General features: G+C 44.6%; 1 protein-coding gene across 2 annotated transcripts; it reads left to right on the forward strand.

Annotated features, from left to right (window-relative positions):
* Positions 1 to 1,670: 1,670 nt before the first annotated feature.
* Positions 1,671 to 10,819, forward strand: GJB1 (gap junction protein beta 1). 2 transcript variants are annotated; one of them, XM_083159206.1, is made up of 2 exons: positions 1,671 to 1,795; positions 9,571 to 10,819. In XM_083159206.1, exon 2 carries the CDS (start codon positions 9,583 to 9,585, stop codon positions 10,372 to 10,374), a length of 792 nt encoding a protein of 263 aa, XP_083015332.1. In that variant the 5' UTR covers positions 1,671 to 1,795; positions 9,571 to 9,582; the 3' UTR covers positions 10,375 to 10,819. The 2 variants fall into 2 exon arrangements, with proteins under 2 accessions (XP_083015332.1, XP_083015333.1); XM_083159207.1 differs by lacking the exon at positions 1,671 to 1,795 and adding an exon at positions 2,109 to 2,584.
* The last annotated feature ends 8,574 nt before the right edge of the window (positions 10,820 to 19,393 follow it).

A 19,393-nucleotide genomic window follows, 5' to 3' on the forward strand; every position in this document is an offset into this window, starting at 1 on the left:
ATAAATATCCTGATTGGATTGTATAAAGAAAAGTCCTGGTGAGTGCCATTTCTACTTTCTTGACTGTTTATGTGACCTCTTCGTGGGACCACTGAAAGGCGACCCCAGGCATTTGGACTGTATGTAAGTGTGTGCCAACCTGCTCCGAACCATATCTCCAGAAGGATATAAAATAAATACATTAGAGAATGTACAAAGAAGGGAAACTAAAATGGTGCATGGCCTACATCATCAAACTTACCAGGAAATGCTAAAAGATCTTAATATGTACAGTTTAAAGGAGATAATGGAAAGGGGGGACATGATAGAAACTTACAAATATATCAAGGGTTTAAACGGAGTTCAAGGGGGAGACATTCTTCACAGGAAGAGGAGCAGCAGAACAGGAGGACATGCACTGAAACTAGAGGGAGGAAGATTCAGGGGAAATTTTAAGAATAATTACTTCACAGAAAGGGTAGTGGATAAGTGGAATAGCCTCCCATCAGAGGTGGTAGAGGCAAATACAGTAGTACAATTGAAACATGCTTGGGATAGGCATATTGATATCCTTATAAAGCAGTAAGAATCAAATATGGTTTGAGGTAACATGTTTAAAAAAGGGGCAGACTAGATGGGCCAAGTGGTTCTTATCTGCCGTCAAATTCTATGTTTCTAACGCTACATATGGATGAATATACATATGTTTCACGCTTCTATTTAACAATGTATGCCCCATTTACTTCCAAATCTGCATCCGGCTTACATTATTCTCATTACACTACGGTTCTCTAATGGAAAGAAACGAAGGCATTTTTTTTTCTTCAAAGCCATGACCAAAATTTAAGAAAGGCTACACATGCCCAAGGCTATTGTGAAGCTACTTTTGCATTATATATAAATATGTGATCCTATAATAAAATATGTCCCAACATCAAAATTGAGAATTCATTGTTACAGTATATTTTGTGACTTTCAAATACATTAAATGTTTTCCATGGATCACTGTTGCACAGCTCTGACCAAGAGGCCAGGAAATTTCCATCTTGCAACGGAGATCCTGGCCACGTCATTCCCACAAAATGGGAATGACAACAGGCAACACACCTCCATTTTGGGACATTGTCGCTCACGGACATCATTACTCTGCTGCTTGGGAAGCAAGCACCTTGTGACCTGAATCAGTCCCTGTATGCCCAGTGACTGTGTACATGCGTGATTTAACGCATGCACAGAAGCCAGCAACAGGGGGGTATATATCACAATGGGGATCAGGGTCACAGTCAAGGGGCGATAGGGAATTTAGGTTCCCACTGTGGTCTGGATCATCGGCCCCTAATAATAATTAGGCCTCTATGAAGTCGATTTGTGGGTTACATTTTTCTCATGCTGATACATGGTTGATGGTTTTCTTTCTTGCCTGAAATGATTATAAGTTAGTCGTCATATATAATTGTCCTCATGTTTACATATGTTTGTAAATGTGAATATCTTGATCATTACTAAAGTAAAATAAAGTCGGACACATACCCTGATTATCACCTTTTGCTGTTTTATCTGTCTCATACTGATATTGATAGTGACACACACACAATTCACGCCCCTTACTAAGCTGTGTACACAAAGGGGTACACTGGGTTATCTGGCACATGAGTGGTTTAATTATCAGCCAAGGGTATAAAGGTCCCAGACAGAAATGCAGTGTCAGAACAGGAGGAAGCAGTCTTGTAGTGTGCCTTAGCTACTGGTACAGTGTGTGCCAGGAATCCAGCTGTTATTGAATTGTTTTATCATCCAATTAAGAACCAGAAACCAGGTAAGAAATATAGATATTTTGGCCTCTGCTGGGTGTTCTAGGAATGGGTCAGTTCTGTAATTTGACACAGTGAGTATCTGTATTCTATTGTCAAAACTTTTTACGCCAACCAGTGTCATGGGCAGATGGCATCATTGCCCAACTCCTTCATCTGACATCCGCTCTGGAAAACTAAGCCAAGTCGCTGTCACTCTTGTTAGATGGGGGACAAATGTATACGGGGGAGTAGAACCAGCGGATATCATCAGCCTGAACAAGGCATTGCAGGCTGACTAAGAAGCAGAAGGGTGGAGGGAGGGCAATAATTAGCTTATGATTCTCTTGTCCCATCGGGGAAAAAGACGCATTGTGACTGTCCGGTGGGCGGAAGTCTGAGCAGAGTGAATGGTAACATGTTACCAAAAGCGAGAAAGGAGGCATTGTGTGCTGTCAGAGCAGAAGGCAGTGTGACAGGGGGAGCAAGAGCCTGGAGAACTAGAGAAAATGTGACAGCAGTGAGGGACAGTTTGTCACACAGAAAGAGAAAAGGTGACAGAGGCAGAATAGACAACTTCCTTAGGAAAGGCTAAGTAAGAGGGCTGTAACAGAAAAGGGCAGAGCTGAAGGAGAGTCAGAAAGGTCTAAATGCCAGAAGGTGAGAGAGCAATAGTGTAACAAATAGGCGACTGTCTAGAAAAAGGAATGTGACAGAGAATACAGCGGAAGGACAGATTTACCGCAAACATTGAGGGAGAGTGTCAGACGGACCCTTCTGCACTGAAAGCAGCAAGTACAACAAAGGAAGAGAAGGTAAAACCAAGAACCTATAGTAACTAACAAGTGCATCAGTCAGTGCTATTGTTGGGATCATAGGGGCAGAGTTATTAAGCTCGGTGAAGTGATAAAGTGGCTGGTTTTTATCACCGGCAAATCAGCTCCTAACTGTAAGTTACAGGCTTGGTTTGAAAAATGACAGGTAGGAGCTGATTGGCCAGTGATAAAAAATCACCCAGCTTATCACATCACCCAGCTTAATAAATCTACACCATAGTTTCTCATTGGATGAAAGTATGAAAGTAATTAGTACTTAAATGGACTAAAAAGAGGAGTGTGTGTACTGTATGCAAGTGCTGTGTGTATGAATGTATGTATGTATGTATATATATATGTAAATTGGTTTATTCAGACAGCATGGCAAACAGAAGGTAGTATCTACGTTTCGGTCCTCCTCTGGGACCTTTGTCAAGATCTATATATATATATATATATATATATATATATATATATATATATATATATATACAGCAGGTAGAGTGGGAGGCACTCTCGGTCCTTTTAAGGGGATGTATAAATGATATCCAACGTTTTGAATTTAATAGTCTTAGGGAACCTGTTCCTGAAGACAATTACATTTGAAACGTTGAACACGATCTGCATGTGGGATATCATTTATACATCCCCCCTTATAAGGACCGAGAGTGCCGCCCGCTCTACCTGCTCTATACTACTACCATTGGGAAGGCACCTGGCACACTACAGACTGTGACCACCATTACAAGGAGTGCCAACCATACAGACAAGAAAAAAAAAAAAAATATATATATATATATATGGATAATAGCCTGGCACTCTCCTTGTTAAAGGTCTCTGTGGTCCGGTGCTCTCTGTCCCTTTGGGGGGGAGGTATATGCTGCAACGAATAGGCACTCTGGACACTTTCAACATTCAGTCAAATAGAAAATAAGACACAGCTCACACGAGCTGCAGTTTGACAACTGCAGCTCGTGTGAGCTGTGTCTTATTTTCTATTTGACTGAATGTTGAAAGTGTCCAGAGTGCCTATTCGTTGCAGTATATATATATATATATATATATATATATATATATATATATAGATAGATAGATAGATAGATAGATAGATAGATAAACAAGTTACATAAAAAAAGTTTAGTATCTGATATCTTGATATGAATTGCTGCGTATTTGTGAGATACTTTATGGGTTAGTATGACATAGCAGAGCTGCCTAAATAGAATATTTGGTCAGCGCGAGATTTCTATTTTCCCATCTAAAACCTGAGAGACTTCATTCCTGGCTGATTGTGCCATGGGCAGGTGGGAGTGCTGCCTTATAGCCGTTGTAAGGGGTGGACTGTTAATTAAAGCAGAGGCACATTTTCAATGAAAAAAAACTAGAATCGGTCAGCTACAGTATGCACTTATATGACAAACCAATACCTGAACGTTTAGTCACTCAGAATGTATACTAAGGAACATTTTTTAGTATTCATAATGATGCAGAGGCGGTAGTTTGTGCAAGTGAGATTAATACAACATTACTCCTGTATTTCAAATGTAAAAAATAAAATAAAAATAAAAATGTTTATAAGTAGATTTTTTGTTAGTGTTGGCAATCAAAACGACATTCCACTTTTCTATTATAAAAATACCTGTAGTACAAAGTGGTATGCGGGATCATTTATCAATTACACATGATCCCTTATATAACTTCTAGATGCAGGCTGCATTAACCTAACCATTCATGCTAACTGAAACGTGTGATAAAGACATGGACATAAATCTGGTTGGTTACCTGGTATACAGTAGCACCAAAATGGCATTTGTAGGTGTTCAGTATGTATGAACATGTACAAGTTTGTGTTCAAAGTCAACATTTATTTTTATATGCTTTTATACTTGGACATTTAATCAAAGCTTTAAAGGTAAAATATAATATCATTGTTTCACAGTTTTTGTAGGATCTAAATCTGGCAAAATCCTTTGGCTCTACTATCTGTCCAGGATATTGATAACATAATTAACTACAAAGACACTGAACCACTGAAGGATGATATAATGCTGTAATCATAGCTATGTTGTAGAAATGTAGAAATATGTGGTCTTCTATGTAAAGAGACCGCAGACATAAAATATAGCTATTATGTTTTACCATAAAGCAGGATATTTATCCGAGTCCAATCTGGAAGGTTCCTATTAGCAAAATGAATTATTACATATGCCCTCATTCAGCTTGAAGGGATTACGCTATGCTGATGGTAGAAGCTTATGCAATCCTTAGCAAAGAAAATGCAGGGGGAGGTGCGTACCAACTCCCTCCTAGATTTGTGATTGCTAGAACTGCAATGAGATCGCAGTTTTGGATGACTACCGCGACCATCGGTCCAGATGTCCATTTGCTACTGCAAGCCAGAGTAAGTCTGACCTTATGCAGGCTTGCGTAATGTCACTTATGTGATCCAACTTAAACAGCCCCTTAAGCCCTGAATGCGATGTTGATTTCTATTAAACGGTTACTAAATTCATAACGATATAATTAATGACTTTACAAGAGAGTCCGTGCCCATAAAGAGGTTAACACATTAAAGTTACACATAGGACCTTATTCAGGTCTGTTTGCACGGGGCCGATGTTTACACTTTGAGCATGTGCATTTCTGCGCATGTGCTGGGTGTGTGTGTCCACGGCGAACAGACTGTTCGCTGGGTGCACGCACCGATCCTTGCGAGCAGAGGGCGGGGGATCATTAGCATATTGGAATCACAGGCTTTCCCATGAAAATGCTGGCTGTTCTCATGCTAATGGACTGATGACCTGGGTGTGGGGGGAGGGCAGCTGCCCACCCTCTTCCCTCAGAATATGCACGCAGATCTAAAGTTTCTCTGAGCATCCTTAGATCTGCGTGCACGTTCCACATCATTCGATGGTCGCCGACCAACGAATGATGTGGGTGTTCCCCCACAGGCTGAGAGGATGTTTATGTACAAGATCCATTCGCAGCCAGTGTGAACATATGCGCCTTGCGAATGGTGGGCCGGCGTACCACCATCCACAAGGCGGGGTTTGGATGACTCTCAAGGATGCAACTCCACGTGAATCAACCAGAATAACCCCATCATTTTGCTGAGCCTATAAAAAAAAAAATCTATGCTTTTTAGTGGACTAATGAGGTCATTCTGGTTGACCCTCAAAGCTGCAAAATTCGCAGATTTGTGGGTCATCTAAATACCGCCCCACCTCGCACACCAACTTCTGACCATAAAATGATTTCCGTCGCTGAGCATCACATGATTTCTCTAGCGCTCGCAGACCTAAGGCACCTCTCTGGTGTCTCACAGCTGCGGTATTCCTGAATGGGAAGAGGGCGTCCAGCTGACATCCTCTGGCTACTCGCAGGAAATTACATTCAGCCAGTCTCCTTTGACCCCCGCCACAAATTTTTGTCACTTTAATTCAGTCTTCCCAAAAAGTTTCACAACGGTCTATTCTTGGCTTCTCTCTCCACCTTTTGCACATCCACACTTAAAGGGCTCAAACGCTGTCCTCTCTCATTCATCTGTCTTTCTGCCATCCCCACCTATACTCACCCAATCACCATCATCACCATCATCATCACCACATGCCTAGAGTACTGTAATCTGGTCTCCCTTACACTGGGCTAGATGTATCAACCAGCATTAAGTGGATATACTGCACTTAACGTTTTTTAATATGTATAAGGAGTGCACTAGGGGCTGTCACCTTCAATCCCCCTGCTGTAAGGCCCAGGGCTAGTGTTGTCCTATTCCCACTACGGGGACACCGCTAGCCCTGCTGCTGACTCTGGGCTGTGCATGAGATCTTGCGATAATAACGACATCACACGAATGCCCAGTGAGCCAGCCGGTATAGAGGAGGGGTTTTTTTAAATGCACATGCGCAGCACTGATGGGGGCGCTGATAAGAAGAGCCATGGACGCAGAATATAACAGCTCTTCTTATCGGCCACAGAGGGGATAATACATTAGGGGGAAAAGGGTGCCCGATTCTCCACATTATGCAGGAGAAGGGGGACCCTATAATTACAAAATGTTAAATGTATTTTAATACATCTGCTCACCTATGCTCTATGCACTCCAACATAATATTAATAATGGTGCTTGTCTAATTTCCCTCCTACCATATGGCAAGGCAACTTATCTGTCCCTCTATAACAATCACATAAAAAGCATTAAACCAGTCTACTCCCCCCACCCAAATCTTCAAACCTCATCTCTGTCCACACTCCCTCCCATGCTCTCTGTTCCCCATGTAACCACCACCCCAAATTCACCCTGGTCACTTCCTGTCATGCTCACTGCCAGGAGTTTGCTTATGCTGCCCTCCTCCTTTGGAACTCACTTGCCTGCCTTGTGAGACTTTCCACCAATCTCTCAAACACTTCTGTAAGAATCAATTTGTAAGTATTACCACTTACCAGCCTTACTCCTAACTCATCTGGTTTTTGTCTCATTTTCCCCCTTCATAGATTCTGTTTACTTCCCCATATGTTGGCTACAGGTGCATTCAGTTACTATATAGTCAATGAAAGTGGAGCAGTGCTATAAGTTAAGCAAATGAAAAGAATATTCAATATAGTATTGAACGCACAAGTGAAAGTAGATTATTAGTACTTAAAACATTAAAATGTTATTAAAACATATTAAATGGCAGATGAATAATCCAATTGGTACCAATGTACAGTAGATATAATTGAGCACACAATTCATGAATGTCTTTAATAAAATGTGCCAGCCTGTAACCTAAAAAAAATCTCTTCTCCGTTTGACAAAAGGAGATATATAAATGTCAGTTTGCCTCCAGCGATGACATAACTCCCCACACACCTCCAGGATTCACCACAGAGAGCTTCTTCCAGCAGTCCTACCCTTATCCCTGTTACTTATAAATAAAATATAATAATATTTTTAACCTCTGTTACCCTATATGCTGAAATGACCACTGATTATTGTAAGATCATGGCAATTTCTAAAGGGGTTTAATAGACTTTACACGTTTCTTCAAATTTCAAAAGTGATTATTATTAATATTATTACATACCTCCCAACTCACTGGTTGGCTGACATGGGACTCCCCATTGACGAAGATGCTGACAAGCATGTACAGGGGAAGTGGCTTCAAAGGGAAGGTCACAATTGCGAGTCACACCTCCTGTCTTCATCATTGTGGGGTCATGCCCAGCGCTCTAGGATACATGCTGTGTGAATGCACATGGCATCTACTCACCCTTGCTCTGCTAAGCAAATTACTATATATTTTGTTATACAGATGTTTGGTATGGCGGTCCGACAGGGGGGATCCCGACGGTCAGTATCCCAATGGCTGGTGCTCCAACAGGCTAGCGCAAAGAAGTCCCTTGCGGGCTTGGTGGCTCGCTACAGGTTCTATTCTCCCTCTTGGGGGTCGTGGACCCCTAGGAGGGAGAATAGCCCCTGTGAGTCGGGATCCCCCCGGGAGCACTGGCAGTTGGGATACTGACTCGGGCAGTCATCCGGCACCCATTTCAATAGGGCACCATTTGAAATCATTTGTTTATGAAAATATACTAGGCAGCATTTCTCTATGGTCCTAATTCTGAGTTGGGTGCAGCATCAATGTCATATGCATCCCAGCTTTGTATATACAGTCAGCGTCTGACTCCTTGCCCATTCATGATTTAAAACAGAGATAGACCGTGTAGTGGCATTAGACGTAGATGTGTTTGCTGTCAAAGCTACAAGATAAAGGGACTGATTCGGCATCAAATGCGACTACAACTGAGCCTCCTGCTGCAAACATATATAACTAGACTGATAGTTATCATGATTTTGTTAAAATATCATTATATGTAAGGCCAACACAAGTAATGTCTGCTTTCTTGTTGTATCTAATCCACTAGTTTTGGGCTGACATTCTTCCAAGAGTTAGGGATATATTGTATTTAATAAAGTGCAGGTTTATAGACGTGGAGGAGATGTTGATCATAACAACCAGATTTTCGCTATTATCTTTTAGAAGGTACTATATAAATAGAATCTGATTGTTGCAACAAATCCACATCTATAAACACACACTTTAATAAATATACCACTTACTCTCTGAGATATATTTCTATTAATACAGAACTGATTTGTTTATATACTGTCTAAATATCTTAATTGATGTTAGTAGGGCCTTATTCTAGTTCACTCTTTCTGACAAAATCCTTCTTAGATGGACAAAACCATGTGCACTGCAGGTGGGGCAGATGTAACTTGTGCAGAGAGAATTAAGCTGGGCATACATCAAGGCGATTTGGTCCGATTTCGGCCGATTGCGACCAATCGGCCCGTTAAATCGGACCAAATCGCCTCTCCCTGAGATGTAGTCGGGTCCGATGCGCAGTCCCGTGCGCATCGGACCCGACTAGGTGGTCGGACCGGCTGGCCGTCCGACCACCCGTTCTGAGACGGGCGCTAAGCAGTGACGCATGCGATCCATCACAACGGATCGCATGTGTCCCTGCCGCCGGAAGGTGCCGGCGGCTTGCAGTCCATCGGGTGTCCGTACACTGCTGCGAGACGTCGCAGGCAGTGTATGGGCACCTTTAGATTTGGGTGGGGTTTTACTTCAAAGTGAGATCTATATTGCAGTGTAAAAATAAAGCAGTCAGTATTTTCCCTGCACAGAAACAAAATAACTCACCCAAATCTAATTCTCTCTGCACATTTTACATCTGCCAACCTGCAGTGCACATGGTTTTGTCCATCTAAGAAGGATTTTGTCAGCAAGAGTGAACTAGAATAAGGCCCAGTGTGTTGGAACTTTTACATATACATTTAAAATATATTTTTGATTTTGAGCACACTTTGTTTTAGTTGTAATAGCGATTCAATGGAAGCCTTTGCAACAGCTGTTTATTTATTGATTGGATTAGCATAAAAAAATCTCTAGGATGTCATTTCTAAATGTATTCATGTCCATCTTTCCTTCTGTCCACAGAACCAATACACAATGAACTGGGCGGGATTATATGGCATTTTGAGTGGTGTGAATCGCTACTCTACAGGTATCGGGCGGATATGGCTTTCTGTGGTCTTCATCTTCCGTATAATGGTACTTGTGGTGGCGGCAGAAAGTGTATGGGGTGATGAGAGATCACAATTTACCTGCAATACTCAGCAGCCAGGATGTAACAGTGTTTGCTATGACCACTACTTCCCAATCTCACACATCCGCCTGTGGGCCCTACAGCTCATTATTGTGTCCACTCCTGCTCTACTTGTGGCCATGCATGTGGCTCATCAGCTGCACCAGGAGAAGAGAACCTTACGGTTGTCTGGCCATGATGATCCTAAGGAGCTGGCAGAGGTTAAAAAACAGAAAATCCGAATCTCAGGAACACTGTGGTGGACATACACACTAAGTGTGATTTTCAGGATCATCTTTGAAGCAGCTTTCATGTATATCTTCTACCTTATATACCCTGGTTATGCTATGATACGGCTTGTCAAGTGTGATGCTTACCCCTGCCCTAACACAGTGGACTGCTTTGTTTCTCGCCCCACGGAGAAAACCATCTTTACAATATTCATGCTCAGTGCTTCAGGGATCTGCATTGTACTAAATGTAGCTGAAGTCTTCTTTCTCATCGTCAAGGCCTGTACCCGTAAAAGACAGAGGCATGCGGACTCATACCATGGACATGAGCATCGGCAGAATGAGATGAACACATTTCTAACAGGAGAGAGTTTTAGGAAGCAGGCAGCAGCGAGTCAGGAGAAAGAACGCTGTGCAACATCCTAGGAACATAACAGGCACCTATTACATGAGACTGTAATGTAACCAAGTACCCGAGTGGAGAAGAAATGATCAGATATGGGTTGGTTACAAGATATACAATATGTATAAATAGACTGCCAAGAAATTAATCTAAAGCTGCAATATTTGCACAGAATGCAGTGACTATGACCAAATTGCCATGTTATTGTTGGCAAAATGCATATTGTGTCCTTTCCACCAAATTTGCCTGTGCTGTCACTGCCATGTCCTATTTAATGCTCAGTGCCAATCTCTGAACCGGTGCTTTTTGCAGTATTTTTAAATAACATGGGGAAGGGGTCAGTTTTCTGCAGGGAATGGGAGAAGTAGAGCGAGGGAGTGGGCTGGATTTGTACTGTTATAGATATGAGATTGTTTTAATATGTACATGAATTATTTTAAGACTTTGTATTAAATTCTTAAAACCCTCTGTGTATATTTAAGGTTTATTTTCCGAGTGACAAGTTATGCTGCTTTCCCACTGCAGACCCATTTAAAGTACTGGTAATCTTAAATGGTATTTAAAACGGTATTAGCATTCCCACTGCAGCAGATTACCGTTTTAAATACCATTTAAGTCCCATTCCCATTACAGGTAAAACTTTTTCTGTTTTTACAGCAGAAATGAGTGCCTGTCATTTTAAATGGGCTTTTCAGGGTTAAAAAGGCACACAGCTATGACTTTTTCACAGTATAAAAGGAGTGGGAGGGGCCAGGATGGATTAGTGCAGCAATCACCATGGCAGGTACATGTCCTTGACAGTACCTGTGATTTGTCTCGCAATCTCCTCCTCACCTCTGATGCGCAGCAGCTCCCTCACCTCTTCATCACTCCAGTTAGACATTGTATACAGAAAAGGTTAAGGTAATAATAGCACCAGCAATGCACCAAAAATGTGTTCTCTCCTATACAATATTCTCCTCACACACTTCCTGGTTGAGGAGAGGGTCAGAAGACAGGCAACAGCCTATCAGTGAACTGTAGCCTGTTGTTATCACAAAATAACGTTTAAGAGGCATTCCCACTGCCTCTTAAACGTTATTTTAACGTGTAGGACTCTGCTTTAAAAACTGGTTGAAATACCATTTAACTTTAAACGGTATTTCAACTCTGGCACTTTCCCACTGCAGCCTTAAACGGTAAATTGTGCTGAAAAATCGGCAATTTACCGTTTTTGAGCTGCAGTGGGAAAGGGGAATAATACTGATATCTGCTTATTTATATACAATCACTACGCACATCACAAATGTAAACATAATTTCATACCCTCCAACTGTACCGATTTACCCGGTACAGTACCGTTTTCTAACGGCCTGTACCGGTTAAATTACCCTGTACCGATTGTACCGGTTTTCTAGCCTTCAGGCTTCAGCCGCAGCGTGTCGCCTCCTTCCAGTTCCTGCACTTCTCTGTCTCAGCCGAGGAGGCCAGGGGGACTCTTGGAGTTGTAGTTTCAGACTGCCGGCTATTCCCCAGGGAGCTTGAAGGGGAGCCGCCGAACAAGACTACAACTCCCAAGGTGCACCAAGGGAGGACACGGCTTCCTACTGCTCGGGGATAGACGGGAGAAGAACTTCACTTATGCATGCTGTTTGTCAGAGACCTGATAGATGCGCAGCGCAGCAGGAGAGGACCAGCGGGGCAGGGCAGGTAAATTATTATGTTCAACTCACACACGGTGGGTATTGAAACTATCGGAATGACCACGCCCCTTTTCCCGAAGCCACGCCCCTCCCGCTTTTTTTGTGTTTTTTTTTTTTTTTTGTACCGATTTCTGACCCTCACATGTTGGAGGGTATGTAATTTTTTTTAACGCACAAAAATGGAAAAGAAACAAAACTTTATTATAATGTACAGTTGCCCTTCTGGGTGTGTATGGTGGGTTTTTAACAGGAAAGATTAACAGGCTAAAAAAAAACAATGGAATAACAAATACATGTTGAGATCTGAAGCCACTGACAGTGTAGTAGACAGAGTACAAGTAAACACTACATATTGTTAAGCGGATGTGACTAATTTGGTGTATATACTTTTTTCAGGCAGGTGGCACCCGTCCCCATGTATTGTGGTGGGGTAAAGTTCTTAAGGTGACTGCCAGATGGCTGCACCAATGTAACTTTTGGATGGAACCATTACTTTATGTATATTGTGCTACAATAGCAGCTGGGGAGCATAAAGCCAAAGGGGTAGATTTATTAAGCTCAGTGAAGTGATAAAGTGCCTGGTACTTTATCACCGGCAAATCAGCTCTCAACTGTGAAGTTACAGGCTTTGTTTGAAAAATGACAGGTAGGAGCTAATTGCCCGATAAAGTACCAGCCACTTTATCACTTCACCAAGCTTAATTATACTACTTTCAGACCGCAAATGCCGTGTTGCACACAGGATTAGGACACGGGTCCCATCCCCAGAGCAACACGGCATATGCGGTCTGAATGTTCCGACACCGACACGGCATATTGCCGAGTCGGTGACGTCACATGGGGCGGAGCTGGGCGGCAGCGCGTTATCGGGGTCTTGGGAGAAGGAGGCAGTACTTGGAGCTGACAGTGCTGCCCCCTCCATACTGTGAACGGGACACGGGTCGCTCGACCCAGGCACCCGTTCACACTGCACTTGACACGGATCATAGCCGTGTTTAACCCTGGTCAATACCAGGGTTAAACACCCGTGTTGCTCGACCCATGGTGGCCTTTTCAGACCGCACCTTGACCCATGTTGGGGCCGCAAGAACACGGTTCTAGAGTGCGGTCTGAAAGCGGTATAAATCTGCCACAAAGTCTCCTTCAAACACCACAGGCATTAGATCCTACAGATGGAGCCAGCCCCCGCCAACGGCCAGCTCTCCTCCATTGCAGGGAGACTGGTAGTGGGAAGAGAGATGAAAAGTTCCCTACGTAGCACAGCCTCTCTCCCCAGCTCAGCACACGCTGCTCAGTGCCGTGTGCTGAGCTGGGGAGAGAAACAGGTGCCGCTGCAGCCTGTCCTCTCTCTCCTAGTTTCTTTTTTTTCCAGGGGGTGTGGCCATGCCCCCTCCCAGAGGACCTGCCCCACCAGGTGACATTGCTCCCTCATACCCTCCAACATGACCCATTCCATTAGGTACACAATGCTCTGTTTCTGGACTTCCCTGCCAGTGGCAGTTACAGAGGTTGGGCTGCAGCACTGTGCAATATTGAAATAGGGGAGCCACACCTAATGCCACCTCAAACATGACTGTCCTGGACTCACTGGCAGTTGATGTGACCACCCCTCTTTGAATATTGGACTGTGCTGGAGTCCAACCTCTGTAACTGCCACTAGCAGGGAAGTCCATGAACAGAGCATTTTGTACCTAATGGAATGGGTCAGGTTGGAGGGTATGCTCCCTCCATTTTACCGGGGCCCGGCTGACCTGCCGGCACCCCTGAGTATGACTGGTGAATCCCAGAGTACCTATACAAGGGGAACTACATGTTCAGGCCCTGCATGTACTGGACAGCATAACATAGATCAGGGGTCCTCAAACTATTTTTTCTGGGACCCCATCAAACAATAAAAATAATTACAGGACCCCAGAAAGTGACGGCAGCAGGTCATCACATCACATGTATAGTCAGCATACAGCACATACATGGCAGCATTGTGGAGGTACAAAATGATGGGAGGAGTCTAAAATAACAGACAATTCAACAGATGTTTCAGACTTCTTGAATCACTGACTGAGATTAGAAAAGTCATCAGCCTGATAGTCAGTAACATGGAGTCGTGGAACCCCGTGCTGAGAAGGTCGGGACCCACTTTGGGGTCAGGACCCACAGTTTGAGAACCGCTGACATAGATCATTATTCCTGACAATGAGCCTGATTCGGAGATGTATGCAGACCCAATTTTTGGCATTTGAGTGATCATCCGCTGACTGCACATGGCTGTGCGTGTCATGTGACAGCAGTTGCAGAGAGGGTTTATTCTCAAAGTGATTGGCAGACAGGAGCCATTTATTGGCAGCAATGTGGGTGTAGCTACTGAAACAGAGATATATTGTGCCCATTTTCAGGGGAAGGGTCAGTGGCGTAACTATGGAGGGTGCAGGGGGTGCAGCTGCTATGGGGCCCGGCCACTGGGGGGGCCCCAAAGCCCAGTCCCCCACTGCACCGCACTTCCATAGTTGCACCAGTAGTTATAGGGGATAATAAGAGGGAGGGGGTATCGCCGGGACCCTGAACAGGCTGAACTCACTGTGCCCAGCCGGAGCCTAGTGGAGACAGGACAGGGGACGGGAGACACTCGTGAGATGATGGTGACATCATCATCTCACGACAGCAGGAATCTATGCAGCGGCGGCCGCGCGGGAGCAGCAGCAGAGAGATTCCTGCTTCAAGTGCCCGCTCTCAGCACCCACTCCTTGCGTGCCTCTCCCCAGCTTAGCCGGTCCTGTAATCCAGCGGAGGTCCCCCTGACTGCGGCTCAGGGGAAGGTGCATGCACCCCCGGCACTCACCTGCACTGCAAGGAGTGGACCTAGGACCTGCTGACGCCAGTCCTGGCCACAGAACAAGAAATCCGATAAAGCAGTGAGTAAATTAAAGAACGAAAAATGCAACACTGTTACAGCCAGCGTTTCACCTCTGTTCCCACCATCTTGTCCCTGCCCTCTCTGTAGTTACTCCTGCCCTCCATCCTGACCCCACGGAGCTGTCATGTCCCCTCTGTCCTGTTCTTGCTGACATGTCCCTGTCCCATCTGTCCTCATGGTGTCACTACTCTCTCTCCTGTTCTTATCCTTTCTGTCCCTTTCCTGTCCCCTCTGTCCTGGTGCTGTCACTCATTTCACCTGTCCTCGTCCTCTCTGTTCTTGTCCTGTCATCACTGTACTGTCTTCTCTGTCCATGTCCTGTCCCCTCTGTCCTGGTGCTGTCACTCATTTCACCTGTCCTCGTCCTCTCTGTCCATGTCCTGTCCCCTCTGTCCTGGTGCTATCACTCATTTCACCTGTCCTCGTCCTCTCTGTCCCTTTCCTGTCCCCTCTGTCCTGGTGCTGTCACTCATTTCACCTGTCCTCGTCCTCTCTGTCCATGTCCTGTCCCCTCTGTCCTGGTGCTGTCACTCATTTCTCCTGTCCTTGTCCTCTCTGTACTTTCCTGTCCTGTCACCACTGTACTGTCTTCTCTGTCCCTGTCTTGTCACCTCTGTAGTGTTCCTGTCACTCCTCTCTCCTGTCCCCTTGATCCTTTATCTTCTCCTTCTGTCCTGGTCTTGACACCTCTGTTGTAGCCCTGTTATGTGTTACAGGATACATATAATAACCCAGGGTTGCCAACCCTCCCGGAATGGCCGGGAGGGTCCCGGAAATCGGGTCCCCCTCCCGGCCCCCCGGAAAGATGGGCAACCCTCCCGCATTGCCCTTCATCACCGGCGGACACCCCCACCCGGCGGGGCGTCGCCGGGTTAAATGACGCATTCGCGGCTTTTTAGCCCCGCCCTCTGCCGTGCAATGCCTGAAATACAGGCATAGCATGGCGGGGTGCGGGGCTAAAATGAGGAGATCACTATGGACACGCCCCTAATAGTACAGCCAGTCATGTGGCTCCGCCCCCAAACCGCCCCTTTCCCCTCCCGGAGATGGCTCCGCCCCCCTGCTTTACTGAGCTGGCTGCCCTCTCCCGGAGAGTGCAGCCAAAAAGTCGGCAACTATGTAATAACCCGGTGATGGTTGGCAGGGCTCCGTAACTGCCATAACCCTATCCCCCTTACCCTAATCCCTTCCCCTGCAGCCTGACCATATCCCTCCCTAATAGTGCTTTAACATAACCCCCTCACCCCTAGCCTAACACACACCCCACCTTCCCACAGCCTAACACTAACTTCCCCCTCCATAGCCTAACCCTGTCCTGCCTTGTCTTTTGTCCTGTCCCCAATGTCATGGCCCTGCCACCCCTGTTCATTACAGTATGTCCTGGTCCAGTCATATCTGTCCTTACCTTCTCCCTGTCAGCTCTATCCTGACCCTGTCACATCTGTCCTGACAATTTCACTTCTTTCCTGCTGTCCCCTCTCTCCTGTTCCCACTGTCATTTCCCTGTCCTGTCACCCGTCTCTCTTGCCTTCCTGTTCTGTCGTGTCCCTGTCACCTCTGTCTGGTTTTGTCACCTCTGTGTTGGCCCTTTCCTTTTCACCTCTTTCCTGGTTCTGTTACATTTTATTCCTATGAGTCCCAATCTGTGTGTAATTATTTTTCAACACTGAGTGCCAATGAGGAGGGGGGCCCCATTCAAGATTTTGCTATGGGGCCCACTAAGTTCTAGTTACGCCCCTGGGAAGGGTATTTGTGCCAATCAATAACTCTCTATCACTATCTGCTTTGTACTATTTAATACAGAGCCTCTCCCATTTATTCCTACAGCCCATTCATTTTCCCTATAGAAATTCATTGAAAAGTAAACTGTGCATTATGGCATGTGACTTGCACCCAACACCAGTAGGTCCAGTATAAGGCCTATTACTTACTGAGAGACTGAAATCATGGTGTGCTGACCTAAACATACCCAAATATATAATATTGTTCTCCTATGACATTAACATATTAATATAAAATGTTCTTTGTTTGTTGTATAATTGGCAAATAAGTAACATTTCAGTTGCTGCATGGAGTACAGTAATAGTCTGGTCAGTTGCAGGAAGGGCAGAGGTGCACAATGTACAGTAGCTACAAGCCGTACTGCCTAGTTTCTATTTACATTGGAATGGTGTATATAAGTCACTGGTATAAAGGTTATACAGAAAGCCCTCTACAGTAATATGCTGTATATGTCACATTATCTGCAAAAATCAATGTGCACAGCTTGCAAATGTACATCTATAAATTAAATTAATATGAAATTAATACTAAGACGATGGGGTTTAATTAGCTACAACACAGTTACTACAAACATTTCAACAAATTGTATGATAGAAGATAGTTGATGCTGTTTCACATTGCCTAAACGTTTGAGACCCGGTATTTTGAAATTGTATTTAAAGCGGTATACAGTATTACCGTTTTAAACCCCTTTCACACTGCACATAAATACCGGGTCTCAAGCAGGTTTGCAGTGTGAAAGCAGGACAGACGGTAACTATAAGACAGAGTAGTGCATATGTAATGAGCTGCTCATTACATATGTGCATATGTAATGAGCACAGTGCATATGAATGAGTGGCTCATTACACATGTGCATATTTAATGAGCGGCTCATTACATATGTGCATATGTAATTAGAGGCTAATTACATATGCACTGCGCTCTCATAGCTACTGCCTGAGTCCTATGTATCGGTTCAGAGCCGTTCACACTGCATAAAAAAATGGCTCTTAACCCTGTAGGACTCTGCTTTTTAACCGTTTGCAAATACTGGTTATTTGTAACTGGTAAATGTAGACTGGTACACTGCAGCTCTAACCGTTTTAAAAGGCTAAAAAATCTGCACTATACCGGTTAAGAGCTGCAGTGTGAAAGGGGCATTATACTGTTTTAAGGCATATTTATTTACTTATTAGGTTTCTTCTATAGCGCAGCATATTCCATTGCGCTTTACAAAAGGAGACAGTGATACAACAAACAGGGTATTTACAGACAGTCAAAAGGTAGGAGGGCCCTGCTCTCAAGCATATGAAAAATACATATATAATATGTATATTATGTGTGTCTCAAAGTAGATTCACTAGCCCTTCAGTTATATTTTAAATTTGTATTTAAAGATTTTGTGTGATTTGAAAGTACATATAGGGGCAAATATACAAAAGACAATGGTTATTTTTAAGACAGCAACGCATGGCCTGCTCACACACCACAGCAGCTGTTAAGGACTTGGCTCTGTGGTGAATACAGTATTAGTAAGGCCACAGCGGAAACGTCTGCCCAGTATTTTGTCTCTGCTTAACAGTAAAAAAAAAAAAGAAAATAGGACCCTTTGGCCAGTTCCAATTTCATCTGCTGAGAACCTCTTGTCACTCTAAAAAGGCCACACTATAAACAGAACCCAGTGCTATGCAATGCACTGTACGTGGGGATTCACAGGCGCCTGTCATCAGTAACTGTACAGCCCTTAAACATGAATCATTGTCCAAATATAGAATATAAGGTCCTATGGACTACAGATTTTATCAGCTGAAAAGAGAAATTCCCCAAAAAGTAATAATAATAATAATAATAATAATAATAATAATGTATGAGAATTGCCCCTTTCTCACTGCAGGTTTTAATCGGTAAATTGCCATTTTTTTTCCATTTCTAAACGTTTAAGGCTGCAGTGGGAAAGCGCCAGAGTTGATTTACCGGTTAAAGATAACCGGTATTTCAACACGTTTAAAAAACAGAGTCCTACACGTTTCAGAGCCGTTTTCCTACACTAGTCTTCCCCCTCCCCTGGTACCCCCCCTGGTACCTTGCAGCTGGTACCCCCCTGGTACCCGGCAGCTGGTACCCCCCCCCCCCGGTACCTTGCAGCTGGTACCGCCCCACCTGTTACCTTGCATATGGTACCCCTCCCCAGGTACCTGGCAGCGATCCATCCGGGCAGCATGGTAGGCAGAGTAGGCAGCGGGCATTTCTGGGCTCCTAGTCGGCAGGTCCCAGACTGATGCATGAAAGCATCATGCAGGAGGAGGCTGCAGCTGGTGCACAGACAGCAGGGGCACTGGGGATCCGGGCAGCGCAGTCCGTGCTCAGGAGGAGGAAACGGAGGAAGGTCCATTAGGAGATTGTCATTTCATCGGCGGGGTTCCCTGCCACGAATGGGAAATAGCGGAGCCGTTCATTAAATATGCGCATCGGACCCCTGCCGATGAAATGACAATCTTCTAATGGACCTTCCTCCGCTTCCTCCTCCTGAGCACGGACCTGCCTGGATCCCCAGTGCCCCCGCTGTCTGTGCACACTAACTGCAGCCTAATCGTGAATCATGCTCCTGCATCAGTGGGGGACCTGCCGACTAGGAGCCGTGGCATGCCGCTGCCTACTGCACTGCCCCACTGCCCGGATGGATTG

The sequence above is a fragment of the Crinia signifera genome, chromosome 9, assembly GCF_055691185.1.
Source record: "Crinia signifera chromosome 9, ASM5569118v1, whole genome shotgun sequence".
Classification (NCBI taxonomy): Eukaryota; Metazoa; Chordata; class Amphibia; order Anura; family Myobatrachidae; genus Crinia; species Crinia signifera.